Below are 24,321 nucleotides of genomic sequence, written 5' to 3'. Positions count from 1 at the left end.
GAATATTAATGTTAACACAATTTTTTGTAATACCTCTTTTAAGGGTCTCACCAAATTTTTTATAGTCAATGTGATATAATGTACTAATAAATCCAGCATGAGGCTACTTCACTCTCACTAACTTCATGTAACTATAATTCCTGAGCCTCCTGTGGAATGAAAAACGAAAATAAAAATACCTTCTCTCATTCCAAGGCTTTTCACAGTCAGGCAACCACAAAAAGAAAGAACAAACCTACAATTCATGCCATTTAATGCTCTATCAGGCATAATTCAAGTCAAATCCCACTGGGGAATCTCTGGGATAATTAAAATGTACTGATATAATACATAAGAGAAAGGTGGTGACCTAGGGGAGAACTTCTAAAACCCTTGCCTCCTGCTTTTGCTGATTATTCTTTTTGTTACGTTAGACTCCCTTTCTTGACCTCATCTTTTTGAAAAAAATTACAGATTGTTTCTGTTGAACAAAACTAATACCTAGTGGCAAACCTACACAATGGAAATTGGGTGGTAAATTTTACTGCAATAAAAAATACACAACAACATAAAGGGTCACTATTACGGTATTCATTCAATTCACAAGGAAATTGTAAGAAATTTAATTTAACAAGGAAGAAAAATCTAGTGCACATATTTATATAAAAATGTATTTGTTTACCTGCTTAACAAAATTGACAGTAGGAAGCTTCCTTTGCATGTTACAATGACATGTGTTAAAGGTATATGCTTCTGTCGAACCAAACATTTACCCTTCGCCACTGGTGAAAGGCAACAAGATCTCTTTACAAAGCCTCGTCTTTTTCAATAAATTTTGCATGAAAACATGTTATACTGGCACAAAGTTGCCTGCTGTCACATTCGAAGTGTGATAAATGTTTAATGAAAACAACACCACACAGCTTGGTGTCAGACAACAGCTATCACACAGCCCTGCTTTGATCCAAACAGACACTTAAAAGGAGTTCTAAGCACACGCTGCACCACAGAACTCTATAACCTATATGCAAATAGAGGTAAATTAGCATAAATGACTTCCTGCTGCATAAAGAAATAAGAGGTAAGGAAAAATATGACAGCCTCTAAGAGTATGTAACTACTGTCAAAACTCAGAGTCCAGCATTCCCAAATCACTTCAACATCTTTTGCCAAGCTCTAGGTAGGAAAAATCTCATCAATAGAATCTTAGTGGATGAAACTCTAAAATTGAAGACTCTGGAACATTGCCAGGTCAAAGCCATAACCAAGATACATCTATAAAGTAGATTATTATATGGTACTGTATTTCTTATCGCGGCTTGTAATAATTCTAGTTTTTTTTTTAAGTATTGTTAGCCCCATTTTACAGAAGAATAAATTAAGGCTCAAAGTGAGTAACTTGTTTTGTAAAGGAAAAAAACTGTAAATGATTGAAAATGAGCAAAATTATAATTTCTGCCAGTTATTTTAACTTTCTCAGAATCTAAATACCTTAGCACACTTAAATGTGTATGTGTATGTATTTCAGAATACTACATGTTCAAAGGCAGTAATTCCTATGAACAAAAAGTATATGCTGCTTCTGTTGATAAGCTTTCAGTACTTTTAGTCTATAAAGACATACTGAAATAGTTTTGATACAAGTAACATAACTTTTAATTACACTCCATAGTAAACTTTTTTTATAGTTTTTTTTTTAAGATTTTATTTATTTGACAGACAGAGATCACAAGTAGGCAGAGAGGCAGGCTGAAAGAGAGGAAGAAGCAGGCTCCATGAAAGATTTTATAAATAGGTAACGTACAGGCCATGAAGCCCAATTTCACTGCTGTCCCAGTAGCTACAAATATATTTTCAGAAAGATTTAAAGACAATTGATGTAGTGGCAGTCATACTTCAGTATAAGAAATTCTGTTTAAACATATTCCCTTCCATTACCCACCAAAAAGAACTGCTTCAGTTGTCCAGATACGAATTTCTATGTCCACTGGGAAATACTTAACTCTCGCTAAAAGCACAAAGGTTTAAAAAGTTATATAAAGAAGAAAAGTATAAACTCAAGTGTTCGAGCAAAATATTCCAGAAATCTTGATTGGCACGTATCTGAAAACAACATCCATCTACTGAAAAGTCAATAAGGGGATGATAACTGAAAGCTTTTCATAGTACCACATCTAAAGGAGAGTAAGTTCAGGAATACTAAAGTAGATTTTTGATGAATCCCAAAGTTACTCAAATTAAGAAAGTATTTTACTAGGCAATAACCACTTTAAACCAAATTATCCTGGCTGGTGATTTAAATCCTGATGGAAAAGAGATTTAAATCAAATCCATCCAAAGTCTACTTTTAAGGATGGTACTATGATTTAAAATAAACAGTAGAATGTCACTGGTGGTACTGATGTATTTATGCATAACCAATCTTTTTTTTTTAAAGATTTATTTATTTGTGAGAGAGAGGTAGAGAGAGAGGAGATGATCAGGGTGAGGGGCAGAGGGAGAAGCAGATTCCCCACTGAGCAGGGAGCCCCATGCGGGGCTCAATCCCAGGACCCAGGGATCATGACCCAAGCCGAAGGCAGATGTTTAACCGACTGACACACCAAGGTTTCCCCCCAGAACCAATTTTTCAAAAGAAATCTATAAAAGATGTTTTGTTCTGAATACAATTTTTTTAAAAGATTTTATTTACTTATTTGACACACAGAGAGGAGAGAAATCACAAGTAGGCAAAGAGGCAGGCATAGAGAGAGGGGGAAGCAGGCTCTCCGCTGAGCAGAGAGCCGGATGCGGGACTAGATCCCAGGACCCTGAGATCATAACCTAAGCCGAAGGCAGAGGCTTTAACCCACTGAGCCACCCAGGTGCCCTATAAAAGATGTTTTATAATAGCCAAATATACTTGATGGAGTTTGATCAAATGCTGTTTGCTCAAGAAGACATAATATGAATATACTGTAAGATTAAGGAGGTGGGTATAATGTTCACAATCATCAAACCAACCTGTAATTATGAGATGTCATGACAAGTTTCATATTTCTGATTTTTGACTCTCATTATCAGTGTGCTTAACAAAATAATGTTGTGTCCAACTTCAACATAATAACTGCTATTAGTAAAATCTGTTGTCATATTTTAAAATATATTTCCATAAAATAAATACAAATATCTAATGATACGATAAATGTTTTAAATTTTAAAAAAATTTTTTTGGGGGGGCAAAGCTAATAAAAATAAGAAAAATCTGTATCAATGTTTAAAAGTAAAATAGCTCTGAAAAACCAAATTTTATAAATGTAAGACATTAAAAATTAACATCATTAAACCATCTTCAAAAAAAATCTAAGACAAGGCTCAGTTGGTGTCTTTCTTAAATTAATACTTCATATAGTGTTACAAGGAGATACCTTTTAGTCCCTACAAACTCCTGATACCCTCTTTTATTAGGCCTTTTATTAGGCCTTCCTTATTCAGCAGTTTAATAAAATGAAAAGATCAATTTATAACACTATATGACATAATCATTCAAGTGTTCCAGGAATTCCAAGAACTATATTTAATTAGCTGATGTATTTATAATATTTTTCAGAATTATCTAATTTGGTATCTTTTTCCCTCAAAAGTTTAATAAAAAAAACTCTTCCTCTTTATTAGGCTCATTAAATTCTTACACATTCCTTTCTCTCCCACTTTCATTTTTCCCAATTAGTAAAATAGTCCTTTACCATTAATGTTCTTACTATTCTTACTTTGCACTTTATAAAGTATGCTTTATATCTATCAATTTTCATATAATATTGATATTTTCAAACTAGATTTAAAAAACATTGTTATACATAAAGAAGCAGATGTACATGAATTGTTTTCTTCTTCTATGCGGGGAAGCAGGTAGGTTATTTAGCATAACATAAGCTAAAATATTTGTTCTTGGGTTGCTCAACCATCACTAACTAATATATAAGTCCTAATTATATAGTTTGCGATTTTTTTCCCTTTTTCTCCACCCACTTTTCTCCAGCGAGGGAATGAAATCATTTGGCAATAGACAGCTAAGAAAATGACCATGAGATAAACTTAAGTAAGGGCTAGAAATTTTGTGGCTTTTATCAAACTTAATTCTAAATAAACATATGGAATGCTGTTGTAGGAAAATATATGAGAAAGAGGGAGAAAAGAAAGAACCAATCTTCTACTAATGACAGATTTCTGGCCTGATCGGAGGAAGAAAAGACACAGAAATTCAGTTCTCTGTAGGTATTTTCTAAGGAAGTTTAAGCAACGGCATATCACTTGATCTCAAACATTATATCTCATCATCAATGATTATGGATTACTATAGGAATGAGGATAACATACTGTTAAGAGTCAAGATGCTATTGTCAGGAAACATGAATTAGAAACCTAACATTACCATTTACTAGCTCTATGGTTTACAAGTTTTCATCTATATGAAGATAATAAAAGTTCCTATTTCATGAGACCATTATGATAACTAAATAAGATAATGCATGTCAACTGCTTAGCAAAATTCCTGATACTTAGAAAACAGATTTAAAACACTGAACATTTACTATTATTATGTCCATGGTGAACAAAGCATTTTGCTCACACCTCATTATCATTATCCTACTTGCAAGTTCATCTGCTTCTCACTGCCTTTAGAATTAACTCCAAACTTAACTCAAAGGTACTTCAATACACATTTCTCACCATTATTCTTCTTCAGCTCTAAACCAAGCCTCATTAGACTTTAGTTCCTCAAATATGCCATAACCCCCTGCTTGCCTCTAAGTCTTTCCACATGAAGTTTATTTTGCATATAACATTCTTTCTCATCTCTTCCTTCAATGTATAAAGACCACTTCTGGGAGACCTTCCCTGACATGTTGACTAGTCTGGACCAAACAGCTTAATGTTCATGGAGATATCTTGCAACCACAATGTGTCAAGACTGAGGATGAAAGCCAAGATGCTAGGACCCGCCTGCTGGAAGGGTAAAAAGCACTCAGATCTGCTTAACTCTGAATTCTTTGTTCTATTAGCAATAAACGTGTTCATGGGGGCACCTGGGCGGTACATTCAGTTAAGCCTCCAATTCCTGGTTTTGGCCCAAGCTATGATTGTAGGGTCATGAGATCAAGCCCTGCATTGGGCTCCATGCCGAGTGGAGTTTCTCTCTCCCTTGTGCCTTCCTCCCTGCTCTCTCTCCATATATAAAATAAATAAATAAATCCCCACCCCACACCAAAAAAAATATGCTCAAGATTTAAGCCAGAAGCTCCCAAACTATAACCTGTGGGCCAAATCTGCCACTTGCTCATTTTGTAAATAAAGTTTTATTGTGATACAGCCATATCAGTCCTTTAACATTATCTATGGCTGCCTTGGTGTTCAATAGTTGCAACAGAGACATATGGCCTAGCAAGCCTAAATTATTTGCTATCTAGCCCTTTACAAAGAAGTCTGCTATCTCTGGTTTAAGCTACTATTGCTTAGGTTTTGTTATTTAGGTCCAAAAGCATTCTAACTCATACACTTGTTTCCACAGCTTCTTAGTGAAACATTCAACAGATTTCCCGGTAATTACTTACACATTTTCCCTTCTATCTATGCTTATTTTGCTATTTGCATGAACTCTCCAAGTAGAACTGGCCTACTATTATGACCCTATTACCAACACAGTACTTCACAAATAGAAGGCATTTAAATATTGTTGACTGAACAACTGAACGAATGAATGAATGAGTGTATCTGATCAATAACAACTGATATTCATTAACAACTAACATGTACATTAGTTACTCTATATGATACAAGAGAGTATAAGATATAGTCTCTGCCCAATGGCTTAAGAAATCAGGTCTACGAAATAAACACATAGCTTAAAAAAAAAAAAAAAGATCAGTTATTTCTGAGGCAAAACAGGGTGCATCTGTACATATATAAATACTATCATTAAATCTATGCTGACCCAGAGAAATCTCTTGATTTTAGATCGTACCAAAGGTAAGAACCTGGATGTCCTTGGCACTAACCAGAAGGGAGAATATTCTGAAATAACACCATTCTATACTATGGCCATTCCACTAAACCCATGGATATTACCTAATCAAGTTACTCAACAGCTTTTTGACAGTGGTACCCAGAGCCCTTCAACTGACACCTCTTGTTTTGACCTTGTTCATCTCCTTTGTTGAGATTTTAAAAATAATGATGCATACAACATTATTACCTTGTAAATCTGTTATCCAGGATTTACTACCTCAAACATAATCACCACTGAGTTTAACCTGTAAAGCTGGCCCAAACTTTCAAGATTGATGTCTATGAGAATCTTTCCTGAGACTCTTTCCTGAATCTTTCCATCCTCCCTTTTTTATCCATGGACTGATTTTTCTTACCTTCAAAATCTCCAAAATAATGTTTTATGTAGTATCAATTTTATACAACTGTGTAATTATTCTGCTGAGGTGGAAAGCAAAAATTTAATGGCTACCAGAAAGCACAGTCACTCTTCTCATAGCCAAGTAACATCTGAAGTGCAAACCAAAAGAAAAAGAAAAAAGGAACAAGGAGTAAGGTACTTCCTTGACTGACATAATTTATTCATCCTCTTGGTTCATATTTTCCAGTCTCAAAAAACTACTCTCTAACCTCTGTTCACATCTCTCATCCTCCTGACTTTCTCCCTTTCTCAACAGATTTCTCTCATATGTCTTCTCTGATATTAATTCCACTCTGCCACTGTAGCTAACTCAGCCTCCCTATCATTATGGTCAGATATCTGACCCCATTTCCTCTCCTCTAACATTCAACAATCCTTAAAACTAGAAAAAGACAGAACTCAGAATTTTGCAGGACCACAATTGCTCTGTGTGCGTTAAAAGTTGTGAGGTGATTAGGAAAAAGAAAGTCCTATAATAATACTATTCTCTTCCAAAATCTACCACAAATTTATCATTTGAAAGAATCTGTAAGATTGATATAATATCACTGAAACCTGTAAATAAAAAATAAACAGACAACTGTGAAAAAGAAAAGAATGAGAGATGAGTTCCATATCCTTTAATAAATTTAATTCTTCAGAGAATCAAGATCTCAAGGAACTACATTTAAGATCCTGACAAGCTCTTTGATTTAACACTGAAAACTGATACATTACAGAGAAACACTTTTCTACTGAAGTATTAAAGTGAGTATATAAGGAGTGTTCAAAAGACTCACAAAGGGGGATAAATTCTAAGATGTTCTACTTCATATAATAAAAGGGCCCAATGTCAGTTTTGGATAAAACAAACAAGAAGCCATAATTCAAACTACAAACCAAGATTTTGTTTCATTTTAACATTTTCTAATATAAGAAATAGTTATAAATGGATTTCAATCTCCCACTGGACAAAGTTAGACTGTTTCAATAATATCGATTTCAGAAAAAATAAATTCTGGGTCTCACACACATATATGTTAACTCTAACAGACACACAAACACACCCTTAACACTGGTCAATTCTCATTCTATATAGAAAGAGGCCTAACCAGTAGTAAATCACATGGTTCCTTACCTTTCACCTTTACCCTTTTCCCCTAACAGTTTTACAATAAATTAATAGACATTTTTAATCATGAACTAGTCTTTAAATTTTAAAATCATATTCATGATAAGGAAATTGATTGTGAAACTTTCCTAAAGAATTATGTGACTTTTCCTTTATTGACATACAAAGCTTTGATAGTGCCATTTATTTTGTGTTTCTAAAGTTTGTTAAATGTCTTAAATGAAAACAGGAATCAAGGAAGCACGTAAAAATCTGAGATAACCATTTTGATTTATCCTTTCTTATTTATCTACTGTATTTTCCTCTTTTGCCAATCTAACAAAAATCTCAGAGAATGAAAATTCAGTTTGAATATTGCCATGGAATCACTGAGGCATTGCTACTTAAGATTTGTTTCAACTCACCCCCGTTTGATGTTGTGTAATTCCTTATCCTTGCATTTATCCTTCTCCTTTTCTCTTTTCTCCTTTTCTCTGCCTTTACGTCGTTCTCTATCCCGAGATCGACTACGGGTTCTTCGGTGACTGGACCTTTCACTGCTTCGACTGTGGGACCGTGGACGAGGTCTTGATCTGGATCTATATTAAGCAGATTTTATTACATTGATTTAGTGTATATTTTGTATTATGAAATGCAAATATTCTTAGAAACAATGTAAAAGGATTTAGTTTTTAATTATAGATTTGGTAACTTAATAATTGTGTGAAATACATCTGTATAGGGCTTTTTATGAATAAATATGTTGTCAACTTTAGAGGAAATTAAGGTTTAGTCAAAAAATGTCTGCAAGTATAAGTCTTATAGGTTCAAATCGAGTCTTGATTATTCAAGTCTCCCCAAATAAAATAACAAATCTAAATGTACCTAAGTTAATTTCCAAAAATAGTATCTTCCCTATCTCTATACTCTCAGCTTCCATATCTATTCAACTTCTTTTCTTATATCTGCTACAATAAAATTATTCCTCTCCTCTACCCTTATCCAGCTAGTCTTTGTATTAAATGACAGTATGAGGTAGGATATACTATGGTTTTTTAAAAAGTAAATATTTCAAGTCCTGCTTACAGTACTAGAAGGAAGCCTCTATCGGACTGGTTATCTTATAGATAACTGTAAGAAAGAAACCCTCCTACACTGTTGGTGGGAATGCAAGCTGGTGCAACCACTCTGGAAAACAGCATGGGGGTTCCTCAAAATGTTGAAAATAGAACTGCCCTATGACCCAGCAATTGCACTACTGGGTATTTACCCTAAAGATACTAACGTAGTGATCCAAAGGAGCACGTGCGCCCGAATGTTTATAGCAGCAATGTCCACAATAGCCAAACTATGGAAAGAACCTAGATGTCCGTCAACAGATGAATGGATCAAGAAGATGTGGTATATATACACAATGGAATACTATGCAGCCATCAAAAGAAATGAAATCTTGCCATTTGCGACAACATGGATAGAACTAGAGCGTATCATGCTTAGCGAAATAAGTCAAGCAGAGAAAGACAACTATCATATGATCTCCCTGATATGAGGAAGTGGTGATGCAACATGGAGGCTTAAGTGGGTAGGAGAAGAATCAATGAAACAAGATGGGATTGGGAGGGAGACAAACCATAAGTGACTCTTAATCTCACAAAACAAACTGAGGGTTGCTGGGAGGAGGGGGGACGGGAGAAGGGGGGTAGGGTTATGGACATTGGGGAGGGTATGTGCTTTGGTGAGTGCTGTGAAGTGTGTAAACCTGGCGATTCACAGACCTGTACCCTTGGAGATAAAAATATATGTGTATAAAAAATAAAAAATTTAAAAAAAAAAAAGCAACTATCTAAAGGCACTACTGGAAACTTGACCAAAGGAAGGCAGACTCCTATAGGGGGCCAACACCGGGGAAAAGAACAGAGCAATAAGAAAGTTTCTCATTTTATGTCAGCCTCTTTTCTGAAGGTGAGACTAAGTCTGGGCCATGCAGGGCAGCTAAAGCTCCCAACAGAAAACTTCAGGATTTCTGTCCTTAAAAACAAAACAAAACAAAACAAAACAAAAACAACCAAACCACACCAAAACAAACAAACAACAACAACAAAACCAGAAGAAAGACTCAGAACAACGAATGCAAATGGAAAATAAAAGGGGAATCCAAAAAGAGAGTAAGAAGAGGAAGCCAAAAATTCTAGATGTAAACACTACTGAAATCCGGGGCTGAACTCTGTATCACACATAGGAGGGGAAAACTCCAGACAGCTAAGGATAAAAGAACTGAAAACACCCAATGTTCCTGAATAGACAGGATTTTTATAATTTTAATCAACTAACTTAATATTCTGCTAAAACAAATAAGTAAATAAACAATATCAATATTCTTCAGAGGAATATAACAGAATGCAGCATATTAAAAAATGTGACATTCATCATGTCCAGGATAAAATCCAAAATTACTAGGTAATAAAACAAAACATGAAAAATGTGATCTAACTCAAGAGAAAAGACAGTCAATGGAGATTAACCTTGAGATAAGCTAAATCTTAGAGTTAGCATAAGGATTTTTTAAAAGTATAACGATGCTTGCAACAAATACAAATTAATCTCAGTAGAAAAACTAGAAAATGAAAAGAACAGAAATTCTGTAACTAAAAAATACAATAATTGAAATTTAAATTATCCTGAATGAGATTAAAGTCTATTAATCACTAATGAGATTAGTAACAACAGAGGAATTTGTATACTTGAAAATAAATCAATCAAGATTACCCAATCCAAAGAACTAAGAGGAAAAAAGACTGTCAATAATAAAAACAGATCCCCCAGGATCTCTGTGACAATATCCAAATATCTAACATGTTTATTTAAACCCAGAAGCAGAAAACACAGTAAGACAGAAAACAATTTTTTTTGTGGGGGCCAAAATTTCCCCCAATTTAGTGACAGACAGATTTTCAGATCCTGGAAGTTTAGTGAATGCCAAGATAAATAAGGAGAACCATGACTATTGATGAAATTGATAAAAACTAAAAGTAAAGAGAAACCATGAAAGCATTCAGAAAAAATCTGACACATTACAATCAGGAAGGAGAGCAATGATATCCATTACTGCTGGCTTCTCCGCAGATAGAGTGGAGATCAGAAGACAGTAGTTCTTAAGATTGTGAAAGAAAAAACAATCACCCCAGAACTTAATATTTAGCAAAAATCTCTCTCAAAAAATGAAAGTAAAATAAAGACATTTTTAAGATAAAGGGAAGAATAACCCATAATCCTCAATAGTAAATCTGTATTACATTAAGTTCTAAACTAAGTACTTCAGACTGAAGAAAATGATGACAGATGAAAACTTGGGATCTTTAGGAAACAATGAAGACCACTAGAAATGGTAAATCTATGGGGAAAACATTAAAAAAAAAAACTACTTCCCTTAGTTTATTTAAAATACATGTATGTGCTTGGGTGCCTGGGTGGCTCAGTCATTACATGTGGGACTCTCAATCTCACTTCAGGTCTTGATCTCAGGGTCCTGAATTCAAGCCCTGCATTGGGCTCCACATCAGGCATGGAGCCTACTTAAAAAATATGTGTGTGTATGTGTGTTTGTATGCAGGCTTAAAGGAAAAAATGTTTCACTGCAGAGTTTATAATGAAGATAGATATAATAGATATACTCTCTATAAAATGAACTACATGGCATGTAAATGGACACCTGTACAGTTGTAAGGTTTCTACACTTCACATGAATGGTGAAATAGTAACTCTAAGTACACTGAAATGTTAAGGAGCAGCCACTCAGAGAAAAAAACAGAAGAGAAGAAATGCAAATATGTATAGCCAAAAAGCCAAAGCATAATAAGTTAAATAAGAATTCTTAAAAATATTCATTAATCTGAAAGGAGGCTGGAAAAGAAGTATAAAAAAAAATCAGAGGGATAAACATAAAAATTTAAAATAAAATAAGTATTATAGAAAATATTATGTGTATATAAAATACATAAAACAAAATACATTGAAGTATACATATAAAATATATAAAATAGATATATATCAGATGGTAGACTTAAATCCAAATATATCAATAAATATCTTCTATATTAACAGAATTAATACTTCAATTAAAAAGAGCTTGTCCGGGCACCTGGGTGCCTCAGTGGGTTAAAGCCTCTGCCTTTGGCTCAGGTCCCGATCCCAGGGTCCTGAGATAGAGGCCCGCATCCGGCTTTCTGCTCAGCAGGGAGCCTGTTTCCTCCTCTCTCTCTCTGCCTGCCTCTCTGCCTACTTGTGATCTCCGTCTGTCAAATAAATAAATAAATAATCTCTTTTAAAAAAGAAAAAAAAAAAAAAAGAGCTTGTCCTGGGGTGCCTGGGTGGCTTACTTGGTTAGGTATCTGTCTCTTGATTTCTGCTCAGGTCATGATCTCAGGTTCATGAGATGAGTTCCGAGTTGGACTTTGTGCTGGGAGTGCAGCCTGCTTAAGATTCTCTCTCCCTCTCCCTCTGCCCTGCCATCCTTTTACTTTCTCTCTTTAAAAAAAAAAAAAAAAAAAAATGCTTGTCCAAATGAATCAAAAGCCAACACACAACTACATGCTATCTACAAGATATTTACTTTAAATATACAGACACAGGTTGAAAGTAAATATACAGACACAGGTTAAAAATAAATATATCATGCAAATAGTAAGCACAGGAAGGGTAAATGAATATACTGGTATCAGATAAATTAGATTTAAGAAACTAAAAGTATCACCAAAAAAAAAAGGGATACTTCATCATGACTCAAGGATCAATTTATAAGTAGAAATCATATGAAATATTTATCTGACCATAAGAGAATTAAACTAGAGCTTAATAACAATAAAATATCTAGAAAAATAGAGAAATTAAATATTCTTCTAAATAATTCATTAGAAATCACAAGAAAAATTAGAAAATATTTTGAACTGAATGACAGTGAAAATACAACATAGGAAAATTTGTAAGATGAGCTAAAAGCAATGTTTAGAGTTAATCTTACAGCTGTAAATATTTATATTAAAAAAGAAAGGTCTAAAATCAAATAACTTTTTATCTTACGATGCTAGAAAAAGAAGAGCAAAAAGTAAACCCAAAGTAGGTAGAAGGAAGGAAACATTAAAGAATAAAAATCAATAGACTAGAAAGCAATAATGAAAAAAAGCCAAAATCTGGTTCTCTGAGAATACCAACATATTTGATAAATCCCTAGCTAGACTAAACAAGCAAAAAAGAAAGAGCAAACACAAACTACTCTCCCAAAAGATGATAAAGAGATTGCATAAATAAGACCTGGATATTTAGGACATATGTAGGTCTTGAAAAGAATTACATGGGTTGCAATGATAGTAATGCCTATCTCCTTTTATCCTTAACAAGTTTATTCAGTGAATGAAGAGCAGTATTATCCAGTAAGGACACACAGTTTTTAATATATGATTTTGAGAAATTACAATATTTCTTACTATGATAAAACATGGGTTTAATATCCTAATTTATAAAAAATTTCTATCATTTTCTCTTTAAGTTTGATTGCTCCCTCTCTTAATTTTGACACAGGACATCTTTGCACATAAAGTTTTAATTTATCCTGACAATTTAGTTAATTCATTTCTAATTAATTTTTTATTATATGTTAATATACAGGAATTTTAGCAGATTATTCTAAAATCTTTGAACAATAATGATATACAATTTAAAGTTTTCTAGTAGAAGAAAGTAATAATATTAAAAATGGAGAGGGCCCTTTTTGTTATTGCCTCAGCCACTATACATATATATTTTATACATATACATAGAGTATATTATTTTAACTTGGTTCTACATTGTTCAGGACCAAAATATGATTCTTGTAATTAGTTTTCATTTAACTAGTGAAAATGCAGAGTACAAAAGATGAGTTAAGTTTAAACTCTAACAACAAAACTAAGTTTCTCTTTTTTAATGAATCTTTAATGTAAGCTCATTTCTTGGTGGTTTGCCTTTTTGCCAAAAAATGCAGTTTGACAAAAATGTGCAACCATTTGTGGATTACAAATGTGGTGGATTTGGGTAAAAATCATGTTTTATTTTTTACTGTATCTTAAAAAACAGATGGATCTGTTATTAATACACCCAAAGTTATACTAGTATTAATTTAAAAAAAATAAAGGATTTCTTATATAGTGGTGTCCTCAAACAAATTATTTCCTCTCTGGGCACCTGTTTCCTTATCCAGAAAAGGGGAATAATAACTACCTTTCAGGGTTACCTAACTGAATTGTGAGATAGCAGACAAGTGATTTAGAAGCAGGCAGGCACCAACGAAGACATAACTGAGGGATGTGCTAATATGAAAGAATGAGTAAAATCTGAATTGGGAGCATACTAAGTATGTTTCCCTCATGCTATAGCTAATCCAGTAAAGAGCAGCATTTTGATTTTGATAGACCTTTAAAATCCTAAAGCTGGTATAAGGATTATTCAAGTCTCAAGATACTTCTTTTTTAAAGGAAGGTAAGTAACAATAACCTTGGCCAACAATCCATGTTTTCTCCACAGGAAACCCACAGCAGCCAAATACATGATCTTCCTAGATTTTCTATTAACAAGAAAATCACATCACCTATCATACGTGTCTCTGAAGAATAAAAGGGGATGTTTTTGAGAGTTAAGACGGGCAGAGTAACATAAAGACAACAGGCCTAAATTGGCACTGTCCCAGAAAATCCAGAAAGTAGGATTATTCCATCACCATCACAGCAAAGCCAGATATTACAATTGGAGGCCTTCTACCAACTACTATCTGCCCACTCTCCCATAGCACTTACTTTCCAAATCTCTAGTCCTCCCAAAATCCCCAATTCATAAAAAACACACAATTATCTCCCAATTCATCTCATGGTTATCCCTAGCACAAAGATTCCATTGTAGAAAACCTATGACTGCCATTCTCCAAAACACCTTGCTCATTATTCACCATATGTGAAAATAAGACCTCTTAATTTTGCTTATAGGCTACAAGCAAAAAATGAATCCAGAGAGAATACATGGGGAAAAGATAAGTCCAAAACACAGGCAAAATAATATTACTAAAGGCTGTTTAAAAAAACCACAAAATCAAAGATTTAAAGTAAATTAAGCTGCTAACTTTTTAGTTGTTATGAGAATTACTTTATGTAATTTTGAGTAAAATGCATATCTTAGACATATGAACAATTCCATTTACTTTATTAAGTAACTTAAACTGTGTATATTAAGGATTGCCCATCAAGAAGAAAGTAACAGAACACAGTAAAGAGATTTCCTGCCCTGACCAAACAAAAAAGTTAAAGAAACTACACTAAAATTTAAGATGTTATTTGTCCCTTATTCCTTAAATAAATGCGATTGTGATAAATCACTCTAGAAGTCTCTAGAGTACCATAACCAAAATGGAGATATATTATAAAGCAAAGAAACATTTGATAAAATATGTGGCACTCTAGAACACACAATATATAAGCAATAAATGGACAGCAAGATGTCCTATTATACCAGATAAATGCTTTCAATATCTACAGAATAGAACAATCACCATAACATACCTACATAAAATGAATTACTGCCCTCAAAAACCAATATGTCAAGTTTCTTAATTGGCTAATAAGTTCTAAACACATGTAATCAAAACAAATATCCTAATATTTTATCTTTCAAAAAAAAATACCTACAATACTTCAAGTAGTCTCTTAAGTAGAGTTCTGTAAATAAAGACTATATTTACCATAAAGTAAAACTATCCTTAAATTAAATTTTAAAATTATACATTGAATAAATTAACATGAATTCCATGTCAGGATGACATTTTGAGCATGGACATCTACTTTCACACCCAACTGAAATCTAACTAAAACCATAACCACAAGGGGAATTTTTTTTAAAGGATGTACACTCCAAGAAAGAAATATACTATGAAAAGGGAAATGTCCACTGGTGGCTCAGGGCTCCGTAAAATAAGATGTCATGGAAGGATCTGAAAACAAACTTAATTTTTCCCATAAAGTTCCCTATTTATTAGATAAATTCCATTTCACTGTATTAATAATGTACAGTGCCACTCAGGAAACCTTGTAAGTCACCTAAAACCTTTAGTCCATTCACAGAATTGCCTATTACTACTGATCCAGGAAAATTCTGCACATTATCATGAAAAACAACAACAAAAGGAATCAACATCCATACAAAGCAACTACAGTTGAGTCTTGAACACAAGTCTGAACTGTGCAGACTACTTATATGCAAATTGTTTACAATAGATGCAGGACAGTACTGTAAATGTATTTTCCTTATGATTTTCTTAATATTTTCTTTTCTCTAGCTTACTTTATTATATGAATACAGTATATACAAAACACGCACTAACCAATTGTTTATGTTACAGTAAGGCTTCTGATCAACAGTAGGATATTAGTAGTTAAAATTACTAGGGAGTTAGGGAGTCAAAAATTATATGTGGATTTTTGACTCCATGGTGGATTGCCACTCCAAGAGTCAACAATACTTTAAAAAAAAAAAAAAAAGTTAGATTAAAATATGTCCCACATAAATACTCATGAAGTAGAGGAGACTATAATATTCCAACATTAAATATAGCATAGAATAGGGGTGCCTGGGTGGCTCAGTGGGTTAAGCCTCTGCCTTCGGCTCAGGTCATGATCCCAGGGCCCTGGGATCAAGCCCCACATCGGGCTCTCTACTCAGCGGGGAGCCTGCTCCCCCCCCACCTACTTTCTGCCTACTTGTGATCTCTGTCAAATAAATAAATAAAAATCTTTTTAAAAATAAATAAATATAGCATAGAATAAGAGACACAGTGTCAGTGATAAAGATTCAAGGAAAAGAAAACTTCCAAAAAATAAAAGTAGCAAAAACAATCAGAAAAAAGTACTAGAAAGAAGAGGTAGACAATGAACATCCAACTTAACTGAGGCTACAGAAATAGGAAAAAAAAATAGATAACAGAATTAACATTCACTTTCAGTTCCAAGAACACTTTTGGAACTAAAAGAGGGTCCACTGTGTATCTGGGGAAATGGACTAACCATAGTCAACTCTTGAGTTATACCCTGATGAAGTTACTGCATATTTACAATAAAGAGAAAAGAATACTCTGATTAAGTCACTAACAATGAAAGGAAGTCACACTGACAACAATCTTCTCAAATGCAAGATAAATAGGAAAACAATGGCTTTAATTTTCCTTGAGGAGCTCAAGGGGATAATAGTGTGTTCAAAATGTTATATCTAGTCAAGTTATCCTTCAAGTATCAAAGCTATAGAAAAAAAGTGATGAAATTACTGATTTATGTTAGACTCTGCTAAGTCAGAACATGCTACAATTTTCAGGTTAAGCACTCAAAGTAAATTAAAAGAATGTAAGCTAAAAGCTAGTAAGAAAATGCAATAACATTAAACCAAAGAAGGTGAGAAAGAAGGGGAAAAGTAAATGGATTGGAACAAACAGAAAACAAAGAAGAGAGATTTAAATCCAAATATGACAGTAACCAATAAACAGACTAAATAGCTCAACTGAAAGAAAAAGGCTGTCAGACTGAAAAAAGCAAATTACAGACAGCTTTCAAAATGAACACATTAAATATAAAACAAAGCATGAAAGTAAAAGTATGAGAACAAATATACTGCAGCACTAAAAAAAGAAAAGCAATGAGATTACATCAATATCAATAGATTTCAACATAAGAAATATTTGTAGAAATAGAGACATTTCACGATGACAAGTTCACTCCAAAAAGAATACAAAACAATTCTGAACTTGCAAATCTACAATCAGGATTTGTTTGTGAGTTCTCTCAGTACTAATAATCAAGTGTTAAAAGGGAGGAAAAAGGTTAAGATATAGAAGATTTTAACAAATGATAGCTAAATTCACTTATTTAACTGCATCCCAAGACTGTGAAATATTCATTCTAAACAGGTATGTCTGCTATATTTCCTAAAATAAATCTATGATGTACCATAAAGCTAATCTCAATACATTTCAAAAACTGAATGGTGTTCAGGTGCGCCTGGTGGCTCATCCATACAGCATGTGACTCTTGATCTCAGGGCTCTGAGTCTGACTATATGAATATAGATATTACTTAAAAATATTTTCTTCGTTAAAAGATTTTATTTATTTATTTGACAGAGACACAACGAGAGAGGGAACACAAACAGGGGAAGTGGAAGAGGGAGAAGCAGGCTTCCCGCTGAGCAGGGAGCTGGCTGTGGGGCTCGATCCCAGGACCCAGGGATCATGACCTGAGCGAAGGTAGACGCTTAACAACTAAGCCACCCAGGAACCCCTAAAAATAAAACCTTAAAAAAAAGAAAAAAAAAAAAGAAAGAAGTTCAGATTATGTTCTCTGATTACAGTGAAATTAAGCAAGAAAAAACAAGACAACTAGAAAAATCTCTAAATGTAAATATATTTTTTATTTTTTTTATTTTTTATAAACATATAATGTATTTTTATCCCCAGGGGTACAGGTCTGTGAATCGCCAGGTTTACACACTTCACAGCACTCACCATAGCGCATATCCTCCCCCAATGTCCATAACCCCACCCTCTTCTCCCAACCCCCCTCCCCCAGCAACCCTCAGTTTGTTTTGTGAGATTAAGAGTCACTTATGGTTTGTGTCCCTCCCAATCCCATCTTGTTTCATTTATTCTTCTCCTAACCCCTTAACCCCCCCATGCTGCATCTCCACTTCCTCATATCAGGGAGATCATATGATAGTTGTCTTTCTCCGATTGACTTATTTCGCTAAGCATGTTACCCTCTAGTTCCATACATGTCGTCGCAAATGGCAAGATTTCATTTCTTTTGATGGCTGCATAGTATTCCATTGTGTATATATACTACATCTTCTTTATCCATTCATCTGTTGATGGACATCTAGGTTCTTTCCATAGTTTGGCTATTGTAGACATTGCTGCTATAAACATTCAGGTGCACATACAAATGTAAATATTTTTTTCAATATAAACCATGGGAAAGATGAAATTACAATGGGTATTTTTAAAATATTTGAACTGAATAAAAACTAAAATATAGCATATCAAAAATAAGTAGGCTAACTAAAGCACAGTAAAGATAAAAATTCATAGCATTAAAAACACATCAGAAAATAATAAAGCTAAAGTAAATAATATAAGCAGCTATTTCAAAGAGTTAGGAAAAAACCAGACAATTATACTCAAAATAAATAAAAATAAAAGTTAATGAACTAGAAGGACAGTTGATTTTTTTAAAAGGCTGATAAAGTTGATAAACTCTCCATGGAAATGACAAAAAAAAGAGAGAGAGAGAGAGAGAGAGAAATCACAAATAAAATGATATTATAGTTAAGTGATCTTTCTCACACAAGGAGATTAAAAACTATGGGAACAGCCATCTCACCACACACAATTAGAAAAGCAGGCAAAATGTAGGAAACAACTATTTCAGACACTGAATAATAAGGTAGCACAAAACTGATTCCCCAAGAAAAGGAAACAAATAAGGGAACCCTAGGATTGCCCGAGCTTACTGCCTTGAGGAAATTTCCAAGCCACAAAGCAAGGAGAGGGAACCCAAACAGAGCTTTGAAGATTTGCTGACTTAAAGAGATACAGGAGGCCTTCAAGGAGGCCAAGGTAGAATTTTTAAGGCCTTAGAAGGAAGTTGGACAGAGAAAGAGGGATCCAGAAATCTGCAGTGGGCTCCCCTAGATTTTCTGACAAGTTCTAATCTGTAGATACATGAGGTGAAGTTCCATGGGACAAGGGAAAAATACAGTGGAAAGCAACAGAAATCCTGAGTAGCATGAGGGGAAGAAATAGCGTTCCACCAGCCAGAGTGGGGACACACTGTACATGAGACCCTGTACAGAGTCAAGTCTTGATACTTGAGCAAAATAAGCCACAGAGTAAAGAGGCATTCTGTTAATGAAGCTTAAAAGCAAGCCTTGATATTGGCAAAACACCATCTGAAGAAGTGAGACCATGGCCACATGAGGGTATATTATAGTCTTCTGTTTTAGTGGATGCTTAAAATTTTCCAATCAATGGTTAAAAAAAATTATTTGAAACTTCATTTATAAGTTTGTTAATTAAAATTCACCATACAAATCACAATAGTTTTTCAACGCAATTCACTAAGCCTACTATCAGAAAGTACCTGAAACCTTATGCCAAAAGACTATCTCAAATACAACCACCAACGATAATGCTATTTCTTTGGAGAAAACATACACATTCTGAATTTTAAGTAAGATGAATTCAGTGGGTGAATATTCCTCAGCTTTGGTCAGTAATGGGCCCTACATTTGCCTCAGAGCAATCTAACTAGATCAGTCAAGTTGCCAACTATTCTAAACTGGAGAACCAAGATCAACTGTCCTCACCAGGGGCAGAGGATCAAGCCTCTAGTTGTAGTAGATCAAGTGATTGTGAATAGGGGTTGCTTGTATATTCCTGACACAGTAATTCCCTATCTATAAGGCCCCAGCTAAAATGTTTCTTATCAAAATTCCTGATACATTTATCTGGACCTATAACTGACATCAAGTTTTACAACAGACTTAACAGAATTCAAAGCTGGTAAATAAAAATCAAAACCAATTCCTCATTTACCATGATAGCTTATGCTCTAAAATATGCATAATAATATGCTTGCTTATTATATCTCTTATTTAACAATGTTATAGGGTATAACATTGTTCCCTATTATGACTAAGTATCTTCTACATGCTAAGAAGCATGATGGCTGTATTCATCTGTCTTATCTTTTAATTTTCCACAGTATTTAAACATATACTTGCTCTTCAGGTATTTGGGGGATTTTCTCTTGTTTTGGGTAGAGGTGCATGGGTTTTTTTGTTTTGGAGTTTTTGGTTTTTTTTTTTTTTTGGTTGGTTAGTTGGTTTGGCTTTTGCTCTGAGAAAACTGAACTCTCAACTTTTCAGAGTTCACAGGGCTAAATATGTGATGGAGCTGAAATTTGAACCCAGGTTTCTCCACATCCTGTCAACTACCACACATAACCAGTGAGATCTGATTGCAGTATCATTTTCAAATAAATTCCATAAGAAAATAAATATCTATACAAACTCATTTCCAAAATATTACCAAAAGATTTAAGTCCACCTTATTGCAGGTAGATCCATTCAACTAAGTGTCTTAGAATTCTCATCATGTCAATCTTCAAAAATTCCTAATCATCATCTCTAGTCCCCCAATTTTTTAATGAATATATTAAAAGATACAATGGGGAGGAGGGGGAAAAAAAAAGCAAAAGAGAAATGCAGAATGCCAATGCCTCCCCCCTAAAAAAGCATATAACCCACCCACTATGCCAAAGGTTAAGTCATTTAGTCAAGTTCAAAGATCTTCAAAGACTTCTTAGATCCAGATAAGCCCATATGTTACCAAAATTCTCAGAAAAAGCTATTACTTTCCAATCTGCTTCTCATGTTTAAGACACAGAACACACAGATGCTTGGCATCACTCATCAGTCTTCCTAAATTTTCACACCAATAATCAAGGTCCACCAATAACTTTCCTATCTAAAAATCTCAGAAATGTCTTTATTCCATCACTGCCTAGTTCACTTGTTAAATCTGAAAGTAACTATAAAAGACCATTCAGTTACTGTACAATAAGTGTTAATTTGCTAATTTCTTCACAGGTAATCAATTAAAATGTAAAATATTGGATAAAATTAGTTGCACTAAATTTAACAGCTGTTCCATAAGCATAATTAGTTTCACAAGGGCCATATGTATTCTGAACAGAGACAGAGTTGAAACAAACAGACAGATTTTAAGCAAGTTTGAGAAAATCTGCATTTAATTAGCAGGTGGGCACTACAACTGCATAACGTTTTTATACATTTATATTTATGAAGTGACAGAAGATCTAAAGGCTTTTTAAAATGGCGTTTATTGTTTGAATGGGAACTGTTTTGCTGCATGCTAAAGTGATTTAAGTCCTTATAGCCCTGCTTTGAAAAAAATCATAAATGGTGAAAGAAAACATGTGGAAAACTGTAAAACTAGAAAGAATTTGCGACAAAAAACAGATACACATACCATAACTAAAAGGAAACTACACTTAATTAAATGTACACTACATCTGGAATATCAGCCTAATAAAACGTGAAACTATTAATTTTCATTGTTCTAAAGGAAATGAGGTCAGTGTCATTTAATAATTCCTCCAATTACATTGGACTAACTCATTGGACTGTATGTTCTGGATACCATCTAATCTTAAAATACTATATACTTTATAATATCCTTAAGTTAAACTTTTTAAATAAAGGCATTTAAATTAAAGGAGTAAAAGAATAAAATCAGTAAATGAAATTCTTTGGCAGCTGGTAGCTACCAGCATTATATTTTAAACTCTATGACTTTTGCATAAAGTTTTTCATGGATGCCCATAATAAGTATGAGATTACACTTGTTAGTTCTTACTAGAACTAAAATCATCACGTTAAGTATATAAGTAGACTACATACTTATAAAAATTAAAATGTTTACCCAGCTAATAATTTCATTAGTAGGCTATATCCATCATTATATTTAAACATTATAAAAATGTTATTTTTTTGAAGGCAAATGTTTTAAGAAGTCCTTAATTAACAGAGTAATATTTGTAAAAGAAAATGGTAATTTCCCAAAATAAAACAGAAAATTGAAGCAAATTCCTGCACTGTCTGTATGTGTGGGGAAGAATTAGAGAAGAGGGGAGTGCCTCCTTATCAACTAAGTGAATGTAAAAATCTTAATGTTTCTTCACCTAGCTAAACAATGTATCAACCCACTTAGGTATCAAAGATACTATATCTCAAATTTTTTCTTTAAAAAGAAAAATGAAAAAAATTAAATTAGTAAACATGAATTTTTATTTTAGCATCCTATTTTTGGAAATAAATATGAATTTGGCACACTTCCTAATTTGCAATACTACATGAAAATGTTTAAGTGTCATGGAATCCTTACAACCCAAACAATCTTTTTAATTACAAATATGATTATAGGGGCGCCTGAGTGGCTCAGTGGGTTAAAGCCTCTGCTTTCGGCTCAGGTCATGATCCCAGGGTCCTGGGATTGAGCCCCACATCGGGCTCTCTGCTCAGCAGGGAGCCTGCTTCCACTTCTCTCTCTGCCTGCCTGTCTGCCTACTTGTGATCTCTGTCTGTCAAATAAATAAATAAAATATTTTAAAAAATAAAAAAATTTAAAAAAAAAACAAATATGATTATAAAATCAAACTCTCATAACTTCATGTGTTCTATAATTAACATTAATAATTACTTCATATTCAAAAATAAAACAGAAAAATATAGATCACTTTGCCCCAAAATAATTAAGTTTTTTTCAATTAAAATTTTCTGTTAAAGGATTACTTCCTTATTCCTAATAGATAAAAAATAAAGAACAAAATCTTAAAGTACTTCAATTATGTAGCAAATTTTATGATTTTTAAAGCTGGAGGAAAATCTAAAGACACTGAACAGTTTGAAGTTATTTACAAAAAAAATTTTTTAATTATTTAATTATTTAATTATTTTTAAAATTTTTTTTAAAAGCCTCAAGTGACTTGCTACCAGATTTCATTCAATGCAAATACATAAAACATAAAACTTAAATGGACAGACTGATGGGTTTATAATCAGACTGTATTCTGCAGCCTTCCATTAGGATTTCCAATTCTTTGATTTTTGCTGCTCTTCCAAACTGTGAACAAGTTGTGCAACAAAGGCAATTAACATTAATAATCAGAGAAAACAAGACACCTATGGCATGAAACTTTCCTCAATACCAACATATAAGTGAAAACCAGCATGGCTACATCCAGCATTAATGTGTACTGTATTGTACTGAATTGTATGCTCAGGTACAAGATGAATCCTTGAAACTGAGGTATGTACATATTAGTTTATTCCTGATTATGAATGAGTACTCTAAAAATAATCCTAATGTACTGTATGGTAAATAACATAACATAATTTAAACAAATCCTAGTATGGTTTCTTCCCCTATAAATACAAATAGGAAGCAGGGGGATTTTTTTAAAGAAACTATCTATGTTTTTAAAGTCTTATTCCAATATATAAGAAGAAACAAAAGCAAGGTAAGAAATGTGTAAGAATGTTTTAAATAGTTTTATCAAAATTCAAAAGTCATACTTTTTCCTGGTTTCCCCCTAGATCTTTACCCTGCATGTTTCCAGAGTGATGTGATAAAGGTATTTACAAATTCAAGTTCAAAATGCAGTATAAATAATTGATTATATACTACTGGAAACAGCATCAACAAGTAAAGAAAGATGGGAGCCCATCTTAATAGAACTGAGAAGGTGTGGAATTTTATCAACAATAAAACTAAAAACAAAATCTTTAGGCTCATATTCAAACTTAAAATTATCATTTTACTGTTTACGATTATATAATTTCTTTTCTCTTCAAAGGTTCTTGGTAAAAAGAAATGGTTTCAATACATAATTATTTCTATTTTAAGCTGACATTTTCCTTTTTAAAAAAGACAAGCAAAAACACAATTTCCTAATTAAATCAGTATTAAAATGGATAGCCCATACGTTCACTAGAAGAACAAATTAAACAGATAATACAAAAGTACTTCTTTTTTTTAATCATTCATTTCCCTTTCACTACTGATGAAGGGAAGAGGAGGCTACATTTTTAAACAATAATTTTGAAAAAAGGGAAATTTTGTAACTATCCCTTTATTTGGTACTAAAAAAAAAGAATTAAAAAAAAA

At 33.3% G+C, this 24,321-nt stretch overlaps 1 protein-coding gene across 1 annotated transcript in view; it reads right to left on the bottom strand.

Annotated features, from left to right (window-relative positions):
• Positions 1 to 24,321, bottom strand: part of RSRC1 (arginine and serine rich coiled-coil 1) — a 430,058-nt gene that overhangs the window by 302,617 nt on the left and 103,120 nt on the right. The window contains exon 4 of the mRNA XM_045088558.1: positions 7,940 to 8,113. Coding sequence (XP_044944493.1) covers positions 7,940 to 8,113 — 174 coding nt within the window. The remainder of the gene's footprint in view (positions 1 to 7,939; positions 8,114 to 24,321) is intronic.

The sequence above is a fragment of the Mustela putorius genome, unplaced genomic scaffold (genome assembly GCF_011764305.1).
Source record: "Mustela putorius furo isolate JIRA1106 unplaced genomic scaffold, ASM1176430v1.1 tig00003834_pilon_pilon_pilon, whole genome shotgun sequence".
Lineage (NCBI taxonomy): Eukaryota > Metazoa > Chordata > Mammalia > Carnivora > Mustelidae > Mustela > Mustela putorius.
The sequence above is the reverse complement of the archived record's forward strand: the minus strand, read 5'-3'. Positions and strand labels throughout refer to the sequence as shown.